Source organism: Asterias rubens, chromosome 1 (assembly GCF_902459465.1).
Source record: "Asterias rubens chromosome 1, eAstRub1.3, whole genome shotgun sequence".
Lineage (NCBI taxonomy): Eukaryota > Metazoa > Echinodermata > Asteroidea > Forcipulatida > Asteriidae > Asterias > Asterias rubens.
In genome coordinates this window covers 13,349,276-13,369,776 of record NC_047062.1, presented here as the reverse complement: position 1 = coordinate 13,369,776, position 20,501 = coordinate 13,349,276, and the positions used below count along the sequence as shown (strand labels likewise).

At 39.0% G+C, this 20,501-nt stretch overlaps 2 protein-coding genes across 3 annotated transcripts in view; one reads left to right on the top strand and one right to left on the bottom strand.

Annotated features, from left to right (window-relative positions):
- LOC117290049 (WD repeat-containing protein 62-like) overlaps positions 1–2,520 on the bottom strand; it is a 57,834-nt gene extending 55,314 nt beyond the window's left edge. The window contains exons 1-2 of the mRNA XM_033771294.1: positions 2,134–2,520; positions 978–1,214 (exon numbers count right to left, since the gene is read on the bottom strand). Of these exons, the coding sequence (XP_033627185.1) occupies positions 978–1,106 (129 nt within the window). The 5' untranslated portion in view covers positions 1,107–1,214; positions 2,134–2,520. The remainder of the gene's footprint in view (positions 1–977; positions 1,215–2,133) is intronic.
- Positions 2,521–2,804: 284 nt separating this feature from the next.
- On the top strand, positions 2,805–19,717 carry LOC117293164 (threonine dehydratase 2 biosynthetic, chloroplastic-like). Of its 2 annotated transcripts, XM_033775395.1 has the most exons (13): positions 2,805–3,376; positions 9,223–9,389; positions 10,232–10,354; positions 10,874–11,026; positions 12,229–12,441; positions 13,073–13,114; positions 14,417–14,583; positions 15,219–15,303; positions 15,998–16,124; positions 17,042–17,092; positions 17,505–17,632; positions 18,268–18,318; positions 18,860–19,717. In XM_033775395.1, exons 1-13 carry the CDS (start codon positions 2,938–2,940, stop codon positions 19,073–19,075), a joined length of 1,962 nt encoding a protein of 653 aa, XP_033631286.1. In that variant the 5' UTR covers positions 2,805–2,937; the 3' UTR covers positions 19,076–19,717. The 2 variants fall into 2 exon arrangements, with proteins under 2 accessions (XP_033631286.1, XP_033631282.1); XM_033775391.1 differs by lacking the exons at positions 9,223–9,389; positions 10,232–10,354; positions 10,874–11,026; ... (7 more) ...; positions 18,268–18,318; positions 18,860–19,717 and adding an exon at positions 4,215–6,133.
- The last annotated feature ends 784 nt before the right edge of the window (positions 19,718–20,501 follow it).

The window sequence follows — 20,501 nt, the reverse complement described above, 5'->3', positions numbered from 1 at the left end:
GTTCAATTATTATCTCGCAACTTCGAAGACCAATTGAGTTCAAATTTTCACAGGTTTGTTATTTTGTGCATGTTGAGATACACCAAATGAGAAGACTGCTCTTTGACAATTACCAAAAATGTCAAGTGTCTTTAAAGACAAGACCGTCATTTGGCTTTCAATCCTGCCCCACCCACAACCTAAACGGCCACACTTTATTCAGTGAAATATAAGCATTGACATTGCAGTGTGGTAATATAAGAACCACACAACAAAAAACTAATACACCATTCTAACTAGATGAAAACCTTCTTTGAAACTATCATAGATCACTCAATTGAAAATTCTGAGTTGCAGAATATGCAGAATAAATTTCACGCATCAAGCTTCAGTAGCATTGGAAACAGCTGACTGATTGTGTTTGATTCATGAATACAACAAAATGACCCTCTTCACAAAAGTCTGGCCACTGAAGTCAAACATTGTACTGCATTGTTGTAGTCCAATTGATTGACTTCAGTTAGCAAATACCTTTATGCAGATTTATAACAACATATTTTTCCTAAGATGAGTAATTTACACCTACGTAGCTGTTTTTTAAAGACAACAATTATATTGGCTAGGCAGTTTGGCTAGTGAGTGGCCTACATTAATTCCTACAATACCCTCATACTTTTCATACTGGTTTTGTTGTCTGAACTGTGAACCTGTAAAGCACTTCGTCTGCTGTTCTTTTTGTTTAGTTTTGTAGGCTGTTCCATGACAAGCCAAGCTGCTTTTTGGAACGTGCCTCCACATTTATATTTTATTTACTGTTTTTTTGATATGTGGAAATAAATGCTGCTTTGAATTGAATTGGTGATGGACCCCCTAGTTAGTCCTTCTAAATCCTTCACTTTGGCAATTGGATCAGAAGGATTGGGGACTGTAAGGTGTTAAGTATAAATAAACATTTTAGGAAAAGCTTAAAACTGTTCATGGTTAACAAAAGTTCTTACCCTTTCACAGAGGGGTATTCCTTTGCTTCTTTTCTTGGTCAAAGGTGCTCGGACCGTTCTCTTGGACGAAACCGATGTTCTTTCAGCTAGATTAAGAACATTCGGTCTGACGTTGACATTGCTGCTCATACTGGCATCTCATTACACTTTACAGCATATCAGAGGAATAAACTTGGGTTCTTCCTACACATCAGCATTTGCTCTTGACATGATCAGCAACATTCAGGAGAATTTATTCTATGTGAGAATAAAAAGATGTATAAATGATGTACACCCTCGCAAGTGTGTCAAAAAAAACTTGCTGGTTTTTAGTGTCCTCGTCAGAAGCTTATCTTTGTTGCACTTAAAAATGTTGATGAACTTGACCACATGTATGGTAAAGACTTATAGTTTTCAATATTGTGGGCAGAGGAGTAGTGGTTTTATTAACCTGGGTTTGCATTTTTTTTAATCAGTTTTGTTTTAAAACACTATTAACAAGGTAGTTTTAACTAGCAACTACTGCTTTACTGGCTGGTTAAATTCCAGTGTAAACAAAGTCTGCAAATTGTATAGCCTTCTCTTTGATGCGTACAAAAGTCCAAATTATGTAACTACCAGATTAGTTAATTCTATTAATAGAGTCTTTTATAATGCTTTTAGTAAAATTGTGAAAAATATCCACTTGCACTTGCCTGGCCTGGAAAAGTAAATGAATCGTTACAGAAAATGATAGGGGCCTAATTCTCTCATTTTCAATTATTTTTATTAGAATTAGGTTTAGAATTAGAAGTTGATCTTTATATTATAAACATGGTTACACTTTATTTTAAAGAAAGCAATTAAATTAAATTTAGTTACATTTTTTACCTGAATAAAATAAAATAAACAACACAACACTACTACAGTCTACTACTACTACTACTAGAGTACTACCATACCAACTACACTTACAGTTACCATGGAGGAATCCTCCATGCAGTTACACAGTGAACAGTCTTCAAACACAAATGAAATACAATTACAAGTACAACATCGTTGATTTTTACTTTTGTTTTTAGATTTAAAATATAAAAATATTGATGTGTCTTTACTTACTAATTACTTACTACCTCCATCATGTCCATGAGTTAAGCAGAGAGTAAGTTAGTAAAGACAAAACATGAATTATCATTACCATGCATTGCCAGCCGCAGTGCTTTTCGTCTACTCAAGTCAATCTCCGTCTACGGCATTCATGGTCGGCATTGGCGCTTGGGGGTGTGCAGTTTAGATGTGCACTGTCACTTGAGTATAATTCCGACGAGTTACTGATTCCGCTACTCGGCCGTCAAAAACACCGAGCTGGAAATATATCCACAAAGTCAAAGGTCCGAAGTCCTACTGTCTCAGAGTGTCTTGGTGTTGTTTTTTAATTAATACGACGACGTGTTTCTTGTGTCCGTTAGATTTGCACGGTGCGATATAAACAATGACGACCGGCGACCCTCGTTCTTTTTCTAACTGTGCCCTGTAAAAAGAAAAACGACCGTCGTCTAGTCTGCGTTTGAAACCCGTCGTCACACTTTCGTTGTGGTTTCTGTTGATCTGTGTGTTTCCCATGCGTCAATCTTGACTCTTATGCGGCAAATTCGAAATTCAATGGACTTATTTGCTCCGTTCCCTATTACTATCAGGCCATCTCATTGGCCAAATTAGAGAATGTTGATATATTTTAACCAATTGAAATATGGCTAAGGGGATTTTCCCACGTGTTTAATAATCGTCGTTGGAGGCGCTATGTTCTTTTACAGGTTGTTCGCCTAAAAATACTGTGTACATTGTATGTAGTATCTGAACGGCGGACCATACGGACGGATGTATGTACTGTAAACACATACGTATGTACACAACACACTGGACCGCGAGAGAGCGGGGAGTATTTTAGTCCAATCTGCTAGGCTCTAATAATCGGACAGTCTAGTCATAATAATTCATTTCAATGGCGGAAATTGAGAACCTACAAACAGAGATAGATTCCTGTGGAAAAGAACAAATAGAGCAACATGTCGAAGAGGAAATTGTACACGAACTAGTCTCTTCCGAGCAGCAGTCGTGGCGACTCGATGCAGCAGACGAAACGACTCCGCCGGCGATTGAAGTGCCAGACGAAGAGGACACCGAGGAGGATGGTCAACAACACGATGAACCCGGCCGTCACATCATCGCTATCGACGGCAGGGTCCCTGGTGGTATCCCCGGTGACCCCGAAGAGGACGAGGAGGACCGGCAGGACGATGAAGGGGACGATTCATACGATGGTCATGGGGTGTTCTTTCTCGATAGCGAAGACGAAGTCAAGCAAAAAGTCTCGGATTATGAGAAAAATACAGGCACGCATTTCATTATGCTGAAAAAGGAAAAAGGCTATTCACAAACTGGTAAGTCAAAAAAAAGTGGTTGTTGTTCTAAATAAAGGCAGACCTCCAATATCAGTATTATACTTTACAACAAATCATCCAATCTTTAACCATGTTAATATTTAAATAATACTATTATTTGTAAGTTTAACTTTAATTTAAGAAAACTGTTTTTATAAGAGTTTCTTACATTCAACAAATAAATTAACCATGGCATGATTAAACAATAACAAACACGAATGCCTACATCCCAAAGATCTCATTGAAATGTTGAAGTTTAGAGTGAGATGTTAAAAATATTAACAAAAAAAATACAATTGAATTCTCAAATAACAACGAGTACTTTGTGTTAATTTGTAACACAGCCAGATTCAGATGGTGAAGATGCAGTTAATAATTTTTGAATATTTATCAGTGCAATGTTGTATGTACACGGGTAAGTAGAATCATGGACCTGTAGAAATAGAGTTAAGTGTAGACCCAGGTGGTGTTTGTATGCTTTGGCCTAGTACTGCAATTAACTCAATTGCTGCACTCATACACTTCACTGAAATACCTACGCTACATGACTGGCTTTTCCTCTCTTCCCTCTTGTAGATTCATGTTTTCTAAATTACAGCTATGCCTCCATCAAATACTTAAGCAAGGACAAGTTTTGCAGAGATCTCCTTGTCAAATGATGCTGATGTTGTCAAGATAACTTAATCTGTCACAAGTTTAGGGAGAAAAATGCAAGCTGTGAGCTGACCTCGAGAAAGATTTTTTGCCTAAAATGTCATCTCCCCTCCCTACCATTTGAATGACGTCATGATGACGCAACCACTCAATGAGAATCTGTTGTCTCCCTTTTACCACACAGCCGAAGGGATAGGATCAGCTACGGACAACCTCGTCAGGCATATTGTGCATCCCAGTGGAGAGACGGCTGAGGAATTTAGTTGTGACGAATGCGAGATGGTGTACAAGAACTACAAATCGCTCTGGCAGCACAAACGAGACAACCACCAAGACAAGATAAGCTGTGGTTACTGTGACTACGTATCGTCACGCATGTACAACATTAAGCAACACCGAAAGCGTAGACACCCAAACATGCCGGATCCATTTGACCCTAATATCAGTGACTTATTTCACGGGGCCTATGCAGAGGATTCAAGATTTGAGTATCAACCTGAAGAGGATTTAGACAGTGGGGAACCTCTTCCTAAGATTGCCAACATGTCTCGTAGAAATTTCAACTTTGTGGAGGCATCAGACATCCCTGACAAACCTGCCAATATGCAAGCAAATTTTGCGCATGGGAACAATGAGGAACGCCAGATGCACCAGCAGCGCCCAATCACAACCACGGCTTACCCAGTTGGAATAACCACCTCAAGAGAGCCTTTCACTCAATCAGGATCACACTTGAGACAGCCACAGTCAGTGAGAAGTCAAGCCACAACATCTTTACTCAAACGATCAGACGGGAATCTCGTCACAACATCATCAACTCTCCCCAGAATCACTAGTGTCACAGGAAGCCAAGTGCAAAACACTCAATTCAACGGGACACCAATCTCTCCGAAAGTGAATTTTACCAGAATGCAGCCCTCTACCAGCTCCGGTAGAGAATCCAATTTGTTTCATGCACCTCCAGTGAATAGCCACCCACACAGGAGAGAATGTCAAAAAGGCGTAAGTCAAATGGATGAAAGACATCGTACTAATCCGGTAACAAGCATGCCTGGAGTTCATCGTCAAATACTTGCCCAAAACACAAACTCGTCACTTAGAGATGAAAGCAGCAGGAATACCTCCTCGTCACAGATGCCAGTCAGAATGGCTACCTATCATAACCCTAACCATAATCCATCACAAGAGAACATACTCAACAGACACACATCTTCAATAACTACATCTACCTGTAATAACTCACGTAACACTGGTCAAAACAACGCCACCATCACATCAGTGTTGATCAACAGAGACAGTGAAAAACAAAAGCGCCAAAGTATTTTGAGTGCTTACTCGCCTTCAAGGTCTAACAACACTTTGTCTGTAGACAGACAGCAAAGAGTTAGCAATGATGCATCAAAAGGTGCAAGGCAACAACCTTCTACGTTCCCCCAGCAGGTTGCTCCCCCACAGGGTAGGCCATCTTCTTCTTCTCCAGTTGAATCGACTAAGATGAGGAAACCAACCTCTTGTCCTCCTCAGGATCCACAACCGCCACCACAGCCTAAACCTCAGAGGTCTGTGAGAAGTGTCATAAATGAGCACCGTCAAGAGGTCGGCCTGACTGACTTCAGGAGCCTCTTGAAGAACTTTCATGTCAGGTCAATCACTGAGCGTGTTGTACATCCTGATGGCACAAGATATGAAATTCAAATTGATGGAGAAGAGATTGATGAATGATTGACTTTGTTACCATTACCAAGCCCAAATCTAGAAAATCTTGACTTTGTTACAATTACCAAGCACAAATCTGCAAAATCTTAACAAAATGCAAGATATGGATTTTTGTGCAGTGGACTCCTTGGGAGGGGGGTCAAAATTTAACTGTTCTGACCTCAACTCTTGCTAGATTTAACAATGTAGAACTTGGACATTTAAAGTAAAAGTTGTATCTGTCAAAAAGGATCCTAACTGAAAATGCTACAGGGAATTTCTAGGCAAGATATGTAACTCCAAGAAACATTCTTAAGTGATACACTTTGTTTGCTTCATACTTTAAAGACACTGGACACTTAGTAATCGTCAAAGACTAGTCTTCACAGTTGGTGGATCTCAACATATGCATAAAATAACAAACCAGTGTGAACATTTGAGCTCAATCGGTCGTTGAAGTTGCGAGATAATAATGAAAGAAAAAAACACCCTTGTCACACAAAGTTGTGTGCTTTTAGATGCTTGATTTCGAGACCTCAAATTCTAAATCTGAGGTCTCAAAATCAAATTTGTGGAAAATTACTTCTTTCTCGAAAACTACATTACTTCAGAGGGAGCCGTTTCTCACAATGTTTTATACCATCAACAGCTCTCCATTACTCGTTGCCAAATACATGTACACCTTTATGCTAATAATTATTTTGAGTAACTACCAATAGTGTCCACTGCCTTTTAAAACTATTTACTGTTCAGAACAGTTAATTTAGTATTTTGGTACATATAAATACAAAAATAAACAAAACACTATCAATTTATCAAAAGTAATTAAATGTAGTTTGCAAATTTGCAACGACTGGAAACCATTATTTTGATGAGGATAATGGTAAAAACAATAATTTTGAAAAAGTACAATCTTTAGTGAAGGTACAGACCAGTTTAGATTCATTGTTTATAAACACAGACCTTAAACAAAACCATGACACCAACAATTGCTTTTTGCTGTGGGTGCCCTTTGCAAAGTGCCATGGGTTGAGTTCACAAAGAGTAAGGACCAGGCCTATCAGGCCTGCAAGTTGCCAGATACACAAGGCCTGAAGGCCACTCAAGGTGTGGGCTACAATTGTTTTGTTTTCCAGAGGCCGTTGCCACCTACCCTTAGGGCTGAAACAGGGTTACCCCTTTCACAGTCCAAACGGATGTAGGCTTGGGTATCATCAATTCAAAGCCTGGCCGGTAGAGCAGAAAGCACTACCTCCCCAATTTTACGTAGCAAGTGTCACGACGGGGATTCACACTCACACCCTGCTGGTCAAACACCAGAGCTTGAATCCGGTGCTCTTAACTGCTCAATCATGACACTGCCAAATGTTCATTTTGATGTGCCTCTTACCAGAAGAACGCTCTTTCAACAATCTTGATGGGCAAAGTTGAAGGCCTGTACATATACACACAAAGCAATACAAAGATGACTTATTTTATCAAAGAAACTTTGCCAAGAAGGTGTTAAATCAAGTGAGATTAATTTTTAATGAAATGTGATAAATATAATGGGAGACTTTCTGGGACGATAGAGGGCAGCAGACTTACCGGGTAAATCCATTGTTCTCAGAATTATGCGCATGTTCAGAACTACGTAAACAATGGAAAATTTACCCGGTATGTCTGCTGCCACCTAGCGTTGGAAAGTCTCCTATTGAATTGAAACATCCATTACCAACAGTATTTGTAATGTACATAAATTAACATTGCACGTTGAAACTTGTATTTTAAAACTGTTATTTGTTTTTCTAATAAATTTCAGTCTCTATTTTTCTTTGCGAAATAAGTAAGGTGTCGGAGAACAATCTAATAGTACATGTACCTCCTTGCCACTTTTTGTAGCATCATTTACAACCCTCGTACATTTAAAAAGAAAAATTCCCCATGCACTTCAACTCAATTCCCAGCAGATTGTGGCATTTTAAAGAACAGTGTGTGAGTCAGATAACATCACTTCCAACAAGTACCACAGCAGACAACAATTGTGAAAAACTAAATTTTATTATCATTACGCAGTTCCATGGCCTCGGCACTAAACTAGAACCATTGCTTCCATGCTGGGAAACAAAAACTTGAAGCACTCAGTTTCACAGAACAAAAACATGTAGTTCTACAGTATTGTGATTGATTGGCATTATGATTAGACACTGGACACTATTGGTAATTGTCAAAGACCAGTCTTCTCACTTGGTGTATCTCAACATGCATAAAGTATCCAACCTGTGAACATTTCAGCTCAATTGGTCATCCAAGTTGCGAGATACATGTAACTACATCACACAAAGTTGTGTGCTTTCAGATGCTTGATTTTTAGACCTCAAATTCTAAATCTGAGGTCTCAAAATCAAGTTTGTGGAAAATTACTTCATTTCTCACAATGTTTTATACTATCATCCTCTCCCCATTACTCGAACCAAGTTAGGTTTTATGATGCTAATAATTATTTTGAGTAATTACCAAAATTGTCCACTGCCTTATTTCACAGTGAAACTTGTATTTAGTACTTTGTGAAGAACATGCACAAGTTTGTTATAAGCATGCAATTGTTGCACACTTATAATGAAAAGTCAGTGTTTTGGAAATTTATAGAACACACACGTTATTCATGTAGGAGAGTAAATACAAGGAATAAACACTCATCTTAAAGTTTAGTTTTATTATGAAGATAAAAAATAAATATCCCAAAATAAGGCAAGGTGACTTCAATATTACTTGTGTACATAATAGTTCTTTTTTATAGTCTGTGTGTATTATGGTATATTATGGTTTGGGTAGGCCCTATTGTGAGTTGTCATCATATACGTAGGGTTTGAAATAAGATGTTCTCTATTGTTGAGGATTCCTCCCACACCCCAAGGTGACATTTCTTCATCATTGTCAGCTCAGGTGAAGTGGTCGGTCACAATGCTAAGTCACTTTTGAGGGACCATTGGTTTCATTACTAGAATTAACTAAAGAGCAATTGGAACACGGAAAAGTATGCACTATATTTTCCGTAGTTCACGAGAGTTTGTGTGAATTTACCTTCAAGCAAACTTAACAAGAAGTAGCTTATGAGCGCAAAACGCAAAATTGGAACAGCACAGCATTTGGTGTGGATTGTTCATTATAGGTTAATTATTTCAATCTTGTGGATTGACCAATGAAGTCCGAGGATTACAGTTTGCTTTAAGACAATAGTATTCATAACCAACTCCCTTGCTCTAAACTGATTTGAAAAAAACAAATATCTTGGAACTTCACAATAAACTGAGAATTTCAAGTTTTTCACCAAAGTATGGCGTAATAATTTTTACAAAATCATGTCGATTAAAATATTTAGGTTTCGGAGTTCAATTTTGAACATGGGTAAGGTGCCCGTAACAAGTGATCAACGTAATTCGGGTTTTCAGATTAGTAAAATATTTTTCCACTTAGCTGCAACGATAATAGTTGATAAATTGCCCATTATTTGACAGAGTGGAAAGTCAAGAGGTTAAACTGGTCCCAGAAGTCGAGGGCCACTGTACCCATCGCCTTCGATGGCACACCCTTCATGTACTTAGGACAGGTCCTTCTCAGCTGTCAGCACGGTAAAGACAAGAACATCGGAATCAAGAAGAAGTACAGGGAAAAGGCTGCATTGGTAAGAGGGGCAAAGAAAACAGTCCTAGTTTTTTTTTTCTCAAATTGACTTGGTATAAATAGTTTGTTTTGTGGTTTTGAAAGTCGTGGCAATAATCAATTTGTCATGATTACGGCACCTGTCTTGCCACTTTATTTTTTAAATCATTTTGTTTTATTGCATCCTTTCCCAGAATCAGAATTGAGTGAATTGTGGAAAATTACTTCTTTTTCGAAAAATACGTCACTTCAGAGGGAACCGTTTCTCACAATGTTTTATACTATCAACCTCTCCCCATTATTCATTTCCAAGTGAGGTTTTACGCTGATAATTATTTTGGGTAATTACCAATAGTGTCCACTGCCTTTAAAATAAAACTGTTAAAATGAAGTTTTAAAATGTTCTTGATACAATTTTGAAGGGCTTGGTAACTGAGCCTTCTTGGTAGTGATTTGGTTTTGTCAACAAGACGGTAATTTGTGGGCTGTTGCTACTTTTGGCTGATTCATTACCATTAAGTCCCCTTTTGAATTTATTTAAAAATGAAACTGCACAGAGCTGAGCTGTGAAAACCTCATTTCAAAAGGTGGTCGCCTAAAATCGGGAATGATTACACGTATGTCCACGCAGAACGAATAATCTGTAATTGGTTACTGTTAATCCGAGAGACATCACTGTCGTGTCAGTAACACTCCTCAGAATCGAATTTAAGGGGAATAAAAACCTGAATATTTTTCCATTTTTTAACCACATTTCTCCAAAAAGAAATGATTACCAAACGTATGCATTCCCTTTTATGAGGAAAACTTAACCATTAGTGAGAATTTGTAATAAATTTTCGGCACACATCCTGTGTTTTACAGCGGAGTTTAAACAAGGAGGATGACTACACACCAACTAAGAGACTATTATCACCATCAACCAAGAAAATGGGATGCCCTGCTCTCATTAGCATTAAGAAAGTCGTCAAATTCCCAGATTTTAAGGTAAGTCCAAATATTTGTTGCCTAGAAAACATGGCAGGTTTTTAAGACCCGTTCTTAGTGTGCACTGCTAACAGCTAAAATATGTTTTGACATGCCTCTATAGCTACTGGGCAAGCCTGCTGGTCTAGTTACACATCCTGATCTTGAATGGACAAGGTTGTGGGTTCGAATCCCACTGTAAGAGAATTATGCGTGTGGATATTCTTTTCACAGGCTTGAGGGGGGGGGGGGGGGGACAGGACTGAGTAAACATTTGGTGTGTGGAAAACACATGGGTAATATTCTTTATTCTTATGTGGGTGGTTTAAGCATGGAGAAAGGAAACACAGTAGCAGTTAGTAAAATCCTGGAATAAATATGTGCACTTTAAGTCTCATATGTGATAATATATAGCCAACTAGAAAATTTAGCAATGTGATCATTATACTTTCCCCTGACCCTGTAAGATTTGAGACAGTACAGTAGTTCTTCAAATAATACTTGACAGGTTCTTATGTCACGTGTGATGTTTATCCAAAGGTACCAGTTGATGCCTCATCACACACTAAGAGGAAAATGTTCCAACAAGTCGCCGAAGCAATGAAACGATCTCCAGAGTCATTGAATGCGGAGATGAAATTCTACCTCAAGATTCCCTCCAGTGGTAAACATAAGAATCATCCGCCAGAAGTGGTAAGTCATTTGGCAACTTAATTCGCAATTTGCTGACAGCCGCTACTCCAATTTTGCTTGCCACAGAAAAATATTTCTTAATGCCCACTGAGGTGCAGTCGATCAACTGACAAGTTGCATGCCTGTAAATAATGTATAATTTAGTTGTAATACTGTGATGTGATGTCACTATTCTTCAGTACAATATACTCGAGCACCTTGCAACAAAGGTAGACTTAATACACATTGATTGAGAAAACATTGAGAGTGCTCTGTATTATTGGGGTTGCCTTGTCATGCTTTTAATATTATACACACACTAATAACCCTGCATATGTTCTGTGCCATAGTGGTAGGGATTTCCACTGGGGATTTCAAAAGAGACAGCAACCCTTTCAAGGCCAACCCGTGTTATTGTATAGCCTGCCCTCTTGTGATGTGTTGTTAAATAGGCCTTATACATGTAACTAGTTGCTAGTGGCATTGTGTACATTGTACTTTGCTTCCTGATGTGTGCTTCATGTTTGGGACTCTGTGACCTTTGAACTACTGTAATAGTGTAAAGGGTGTTATGGATATACATAAACATATGGTCCCTAGGTCACTCTGGTAAGCTTATTGTGTTGTGCATACATTTAGCTCTTGTTACTTGCAGTAACTTGTTACTCGATGTGACAGTGTCATCTGTATTTATAGATAGGCATTTAAAATATCTGTGCATTGCAAAATACTGGTATCAAAGTTTGATTATTTATTGTATGTATGTATGCACATGGAGGAACCTCCATGGTATGCATGATGAATAAATGAATGTCATTATCAATGTGGTACAAAAGTTCAATATACCAGTACCTATTTAAAACTAAATACTGCATGTCTGCAATAAAAGTGAGGTGGTAATAAACTGCTGACTCAGTGACTGATGTCACAAGTATTTAGTACTAGCTAGGAGTGTGTGTCTGTGTCCAGATCCAATGCACAGAGTTAGGACAGCAAACGACTAACTCCCCATATACATGATGCCATCCGAGATACATAGGTAATATTAAGGTAGGTATTATATCCACATACAGACCACAACATACAGTGGTCAATGTAGTTATGATAACTGTCTATGACCATAGGGTTGAATATCTTGACAAAGAACTTTAATCTCACACATAAAAGAAAGTGTGTAATGCATGTACAAAAAAAATACTCAGATAATTTTTCTGAATTTTCAGTGTCCCAAAACGCCTGGTAGGACCCAACTAAAGAGACGGACGATGGCATTTAAGGATGTGGTGAAAGCAGCCAGTCGAATCGCTGATCTGATTAATCTGACACCCATCCACACAAGCTCCACTGTAGATAGACTATGCGGACGGACTGTCTACTTCAAGGCTGAGTTAATGCAGAAGACAGGGTCATTCAAGGTCAGAGGAGCTCTGAACGCCGTAAGTAGAAATTCAGTTTGTGCTTTAAAGACAGTGGACACTATTGGTAATTGTCAAAGACCAGTCTTCTCACTTTGTGTATCTGAACATATGCATAAAACAACAAACCTGTATAAAATTTGAGCTCAATTGGTCGTCGAAGTTGCGAGATATGAAGGAAATAAAAAAAAACATTGTCACACAAAGTTGTGTGCTTTCAGATGCTTGATTTCGAGACCTCAAATTCTAAACTTGAGGTCCCGAAATCAAATTTGTGGAAAATTACTTCTTTCTCGAAAACTACGTCACTTCAGAGGGAGCCGTTTCTCACAATGTTTTATACTATCAACCTCTCCCCATTACTCGTTACCAAGTAAGGTTTATGCTGATAGTTATTTTGAGTAATTACCAATAGTGTCCACTGCCTTTAAAACTTGAAAGCGTCCTTCATTGAAAAATATTCTGTATTTTATGCAAAGTATACCTTGGTTTTTAAAACTGTTTTAATTTTTTTTTTAAATCCTTTATAAATTATGCAGATGTAAACAATAACACTACCCTGTTAATATTTAGTATTACTGCCATAACTGATCTGTTTGACATGTGAACAAAGAACTAATCTTTATGAATTATTTCTCACCTCATATTACAGATTTTGTCTTTAAAGGAGAGTGGAAATGAACCAAAAGGCGTGGTAAGTAGTGTTCCAAATCGTAAATTGGCAAGCCCAGATAATTAGTAGCTAAGTATATAACTGCATCATCAAGTAATGTCTTGTTATTTTATAGTTTCAGATTAAAGTACCGTTAACTAAAATGAAGCTGGAAGGGTAAACTTAATCGTACAATTGTGAATCCAAATTCATTGCTGCACACAGTCACAGGAAACAAGATCGGTGTACCCTTTGATTCAGTTTTACTTCCATGGGCACTGTGCCAAATCGATATCTCTTGTCACTAACCCCTGGTAGGGATAAACTAAAAACGATGCTAATTGGCTCTCGAGAGTGACTACTTTGCGAGCACGCTTGTTAAAGACTTTTAAGCGCTTGTATGGCACTTTTAGGACGCTTAGTATGTACGTGAGTTACGTATTTTGAGGCGATTTCATTTGAAATGAATCATATACACGGTCACCCTACACTGCATATAGTTAGTATCACAAGATTATAGAAGAATAAGAGGGGACCAGTTTTCCTTAACTTGATGCCTCTTTTGCAGGTTACTCTACTCAAGGGGCACGCTGAATGGATGGGCCGTCGAACTAATTAAAATGTACCAGATTCTGGCACATTTTATAGACCAATTTCAGGGGTTTTAGGGGTTGTTTTATTAAAAGGCCCATTCGTCAATCAATGCAGAGGCAGCTGTAGTCATAGTCTTGATGCAAGATGTTGTTTTTCACTATCACTCAACTATCGCGATCATCTCCCCCGCTCCACTTCTCCTTGCCATGCACATAACTATCGACTTATGTAGCGGGCGCTGTTAACAAATATCCAGATCACTCCAACACACCTTTTCAAAACAACAGGATCACAGCTTACATAAAACGCCCTCTACATGTATATTGGTGGAATAGTCGCAACATGTGTAGCGTTGAGTATCTGGGGCCTATTGTATTATCAAAGAGGTTGACCAACTCAACAAGAGCGTCTTGCACCAAGACTACTCTAGTCCCAATTAGCAGCTAGGGCTGCAGCTGTGGCTTCATCATGTGATTTAAAGCATAGCAGGCCCATTATAGTAACACCTTCAGACCCTCAGCAACAATCGCGTTGAGTGTATGGGGCCTATTGTATTATCAAAGAGATTGACCAACTCAACAAGATCACTTGCACCAAAACTACTGTCCCTATTAGCAGCTGGGGCTGCAGCTGTTGCTTCATTACATAATACGAGGCCCATAGTAAAACACCCTCACCAGCAGCAGTCATAGCCAAAACAACCAATTTTAACGCAGCCTGTGATACTTTCCGGTGTTTTATGAACTACAGGTGACACATAGCACTGGTAACCATGGCCAGGCATTGGCCTATGCAGCACAGTTGACTGGTGTGCCCTGTGTGGTGGTGGTACCACACGACACACCAGCCGTTAAAGTACGGGCTATATTGCAGTACCAAGCAGAAATAATCTTCTCTCAGCCTACGCAAGCCTCAAGGTTAGTTGTAAGATTTAAGGTCCATATCTTCGAGACAATCTGCATCCCCAACCCCCCCCCCCCACCCCAAACAAATTAAAGAGCATGTTGATTGAAGCAAAGAAATTGAAAAAACGTCAGTCAGAATATGGTTCTAACACACTACATTGGGATTGCTAAGCCACCATTCCAACATCTTATATCCCAAAAAGCCAGTAAGCAGGGAGTAAATAAATGATGAATGAATTAATTTTCTAAACATAAATCAGCAGGGCACCTGTCACAAGTGCTGTACATTAGATACCACTTTCGCTGAGAACTTGTTTTTGTTGAGCAAGATTTTGCTGTTCTAAGTAAACTTAAGAGCTGTACAGCTGTCTGAACTCAATTTCATAGAGTTGTTTTAAGCACAAATGTTTGGTGGTTAACAAAAATATTGTCTGTCGGGAAAAAGTAAAGCAGGAAACCAGTCACAAAATGGCAGGTCCATATGACATGGTATTTTTACGTATTGTCCCAATGTACATATTTTCAGTAAGACAAATTGTTTTTTACTTTCCAAATAAGTGATTTTTTTTAAATGTGCTCAAGCAGTTCTATCTGCAGTTCCTAATACCCAACTTGCTGATCAGGATTAAACTCTCATATCTTTTCAGGAAAGACACGTGTGAAAAAGTACGAAAGGCTAGAGATTACCATTTCGTCTCACCATATGATGACGTTGATGTTATTGCTGGCCAGGTATGTAAAGGGACTGTGGGAGGGTGGGGGCACTCATATTTTCACAGTCATATTTTAAACTGTTTACTTTCTAAGTGCAACAGGTTTTTTTTTTACTTTTGGGGGGGGGGGGGTTGTTTGTTGTACTTTTTGCAGTTTTAACTTCACATTTGTATTGTGTGGTATGCTGATGGGGCAATTTCTTCCACCTGTTATGGTAAGCAAACTGTTTAACTGTTCATTAAGCCCATTGCTCATTAATTGATTTGTTTTCTTCTTTTCTGTGCCCTGTCTGCAAAATGTCTTCTCATTGTTTCATCTTGGCGAGCCCCCAAATGATCAGCAAGTTCAAGTGCGCAACATGGTTAACTAAAGGTGGACTTCTTTTACAAGAACTTAATCAGGCTGGTCGACCGTTGGTGGACTACTGTGGTCGACCATTTTGAACCAGTCTCATGACCATGGTTTTATGTGGGTCATGAAAGCCTGTTCCATGCTAACATGTGTGAAGCACACAGGGGAACCAGTGACACTACTATAGGGAATAGGTGGAGTGTTGAATACCGATGGTTGTGTCGATGGTGGACTAGGCTTCCAAACGAGTCGTTCAAGTGCTAGTCTGTGGTCAATCATGAGTCGACTAAATGTGTACACTCAAACTTGCTCAAAATTGACAGTAATCATTTAAAAGTAAAAATATTGTTTGTTTATGTAGGGAACCTTGGGTCTGGAGCTGTTAGACCAGTGTCCATTTGTTCAAGCTATTCTAATTCCAACGAGTGGTGGAGGATTAGCTGGTGGAATTGCTACGGCCGTCAAAGGAATCAATAAAGACATCAAAAGTAAGATCCTAAACGCAATTCACCTTTTTAAGATATGGTGGACACTAATAGGGGTGTTCCCTGTCTGCTTTGGATGAATACAGACAAATTAACCCAAACCTACTAGTGCCATAGTATTGTGCTGGCATAGTAATGGCTTGTGGTATCTAATTATGTTCATAAAAATTTTCATAAAAACTCCACAAAAGTGCAATAAGCCTTTTTGAGATATGGCAAAACACTACAACACTAAGGTTTGGGTAAATCTGTATGTATACACCCAAACAGTACACTCCCTATAACGTCTGCCATACCTCAAAAAGGCTCATTTCTACAAGTAAAACAGTTTTCGATTCCAAACTAATGTGCACTAAATTAGCTGTAAAGCGCTCAATGAGGTGTTGATGCAGCTATATATATTTCACGGCTCAAATTTTACCACAAGACAAGTCCGGTGGTCTTTGTTTTTCTGTTGAATATTACTGTTGGCTGCTTTGAGCCTGATAAAATACCTTTCAATTCTACTGAGTAATGACTTAGTACACATAATGACGCTTGAAATCAATTTTCCTTTAAATTTCATCGTTCGTTTAGATTCTGATCTTGTCAACAAAATTGCGGTCCAATAAATATTTTGAGCCACAAGTCAATGGTTTTGTGGATTTTCCCTCCAAGTTCAAGCCCAGTATTTAACTTATTACTAACTCTTGATTCTGCTTCCACAATTTGTTTAGAAGCTTCCTTGGCACAGACATGTTTGATGTTTGTTGATTCAACTAAGGACAAATTTCATTTTTGTACCGAATTTGAAACTGATATGAGTGGCTGGCTACGCATTAAAAAGCACGCTTTTACCGATTTTTTAAACAAAGTGCATACGCACTGTATTCAATGTACATTTATCTAATAAAAAACCAACATTGGTTTTCATTTTTTAGTTTACTGTGTCGAACCAGAAGGTAAAGATCTCCAGACTTCGCTGCAAGCTGGTAAGTAGTACTATGGCTCTATGTAGTTTGTATAAACTGTGGACATAATAATGGTCATCAAATGGTAATAGGATTTGAGGCAATGCATGGTGAGGTATCAATATATATTTGGTTTGCGGTAATACGATGTGTGTATCTACTTGCCAGGTAGAGTTCAGAGAACTGTCTTGCTATATATTCTACTACGGCAGAGAAGATTTTCGGAATTCAAGAGACTTCTTAGTTCTGAGAAGACCTTTCCTGCTTTTTAACTACTACCTGGGCGGATGGTACAGAAAATTGACTAATTGGCTGGTTGTCAAATAGTGAGACCTTTACATACTATAGACAGGCTTCAATCAAGAACTTTGTCTCAAGCAAGACTTTAGCTATTACCATTTTCAATGAACCAGTGTTTTTATCATACTCTCAGGGAAGCGAATGTGGCCAGAACCACCGCAGTCTTTAAACACAGTCGCTGATGCTATTCGTACTCAACAGCTTGGCAAACTGACCTGGCCAATCCTCAGAGATAAGGCAGAGAAAGAGGTCTTCACAGTGGTAAGTAATGCAATATCAAGGATTGCTAATTGCAAGCTCAGATTCTGACTGTGTTATTGTATCACACGGGTCCCCAATTTTGAGGTCGGTCAGCCTTTCCCTCACAAATCTCACCAATACTTGGAGTGGTGATTCTATTGGGTGTTGCTTTTACATGATTCAGGCATACAAGTAAAGTTAAGTCTGTCCCATGCCAATGATAAAGCTCATCAGGCCAGTATTAATGTCTGGTTTCATTGGCATTAAACAACTGCTGTTCCCCCTGGAAAGGAGACCAGTCCATTGCATGTTACTCCCAAGCGCTTGTCGGGACCCATCTGACTCCCGGTTGGAGTGAAGTATGTATGATAGAGTGTCTTGCTCAAGAACACAAGTGTCACAAATGATCAGGCCAGGATTCGATCGCCCTTTCTGAACTTGAGTTTATGGCCATGACATCCCACCACGCTTCAAATACTTGTTCACATGACGATAACCCCAAATTGGGAACGGTCTTATTTGCCATTTGCAGCAATAGTGAAGAGATCTGATACTTTTTTACCATATTATTTCAACTAATATCAAGCTAATTATGAATCGATGAGAATAACATGATTTGTTTTTTTACTTCACAATTTTCTTTTCCTACTGAACAGAATGATGACGACATTGTAGAAGCCATGAAATTTGCCTGGACAAGACTAAAGGTGTGTTATATTAAACGGAGTTTGATGATGCAGTTGAAACAAACCCAATATTTTTAAACAGTTTTGGATACTGTATTGGCAAGGAAGGGCAAATGATTCTCATAAAGTGACAAGTTTATGAAAATGTATTCTTGAAAATTGATAAGCTTACATAGATGCACTAATTGTTACATGATCACAGGTGTCGGTACATGTTTTCAAGAAAAAATGTCAAACGTCTCCCATTGCAAAGCGAATTATGTGACGAAAAACACTCTTGTATTCCAAGCAATTGTAGCGCAGGGAAATTCACTTCCCTTTTTTTGCAACTCACGTTAAATACGAACCAGGCTTTTCTGTACAAGTATCAACATTGTACCATCACAGGTTTTTAAATGGGGTAATTGGGTTAAAATATTTTGTGTTAAATTTGTCATGCATTCAAGAATTCCAGGAAGCATTAAATTAATATTGAAATATTCTACATCACATGGAGGTGTCTTTATAGTACATACAGTAGTTTTACTTTGAGCACTGAAATAATTTTTTTTTATTCTTCTAGCTATGTATTGAGCCAGCCGCAGCGACAGGCGTTGCAGCAGTTTTGTCAGAAAAAATGAAGGAGTTAGACCCGTCCATCCAGAATGTAGCGGTCGTTCTATGCGGAGGCAATGTGGACATTGAGAGATTACCCTGGGAACAAAACTCCAAACCAGACATCACTGGACTGCAGTGGGAGCAACACAATAAACCCATGTTTCCATCGGTTTCGAACTGACCAATCACAGGGATCAATGGAAGGGTATTGACCAATCACTATGCTGCGCCAGACTGTTATTCATGCAAGAGAGACTGACCAAACGAGATGCTTCTAGTCATCCTTGAAATCAAAACAGATATGATAGGCCAATTGAAATCAGTAAGGCAGCCTGCTGCTCGAACGCTATTCAACCAATCAAAAGTCCAAAGCCTGTGTCAATCAAGAATTGTTGAACAGACCAGACGGCAATATTCAGATTGACCCAAAAGGTCAATGTGCTCATAGCATTAAAAGATGTTATGAGGGGAGAGCTGTTGCTTTGCATTCGTTGCAGGCCTGGATTTACACGCTGGCCACAGAAGCCATGGCCTCTCTGTTTCCCCTGGTCCTGGCCTTGGTGCCCCTTCAAAAGTTTCTCATTGACTTAAAGTTTTCCCAATGGAAGTGGGAACAATTTTCCCCATGTTATGTGCCCATGCTCAGAGCTATGTAAACAATGGAAATTTACCTGGTAAGTCTACTGCCACCTAGCGCTCCAAAGTCTCCAATTGAACCAATACCGCATTCTTTTAGATTTTATTATGTCAGTGCCCTTGTCGCATGCAATTATGTCCTCTGTGCAATACTATCCGGAGGACATTATTGCATATGCAATAATGTCCGCCGAACGGTTTTACATATGCAATCGTGTCCGCCCGGATGCTGCTGCATAATGCAATTGTGTCCACCCGGACACATTTGCATATGCAGTTGTGTACGCCCTCGTGCAAAACTGTCCTTGCAGTAAATTAAACACCCTTGGTCGACGGAACACGTTTGCCATTTTTTTTTTTACTAGCTATAAGTGCATGTCATGAATGACCTGGGAAATGTTCGGCCTTTGGGTATTAGCTGCAATCATAAAATACGTGAATATTCATGGGGCACAAAATTATACATAGGTTCAGTGCATGCACGCTCGCTTACGCGTGCACATATATGTTCAGTCATGTACATGTCCGCCGGACGGTTTTTGCATAGCCCCGGACACGTTTGCATATGCAAAAGTGTCCGGAGCGGACGGTATTGCATGGCGGACACAGCTGCATCTGACACCCTTCTCTCAACAAGTGACCTTACTCTTACACCATTGACATGACATGCCTGAACAACTGATGAGAATGCATACTTAGATTGAGTAGACCATCCATGACAAACTATATACAGGGTTTGTCCAAAATTTTTCATTGACCAACAAGCAGGACCAGTTACCTCGTTGTTTCACTTGTTCAAAAACTTTTTCACTGGTCAATATTTCATTTAATACAGGGATGCTTTTCAACACCGAAATAGCCAGAAGGGCCAGTTGCAGTGAATTTTAACCAGTCCTCTGGCTTTTTAACTGGCATCGATATTGCCTAAAATTATAATTAAATAATTCAATGCATACTGTGGTGCTAGCTGG

Excerpts from the sequence above, each read along its gene's own strand:
- LOC117293164 (XM_033775391.1), top strand. The coding sequence starts at position 2,938 with ATGGCGGAAATTGAGAACCTACAAACAGAGATAGATTCCTGTGGAAAA. Across the intron at positions 3,377-4,214 it reads AAAAGGCTATTCACAAACTG|CCGAAGGGATAGGATCAGCT; the intron begins GTAAGTCAAAAA and ends TTTACCACACAG.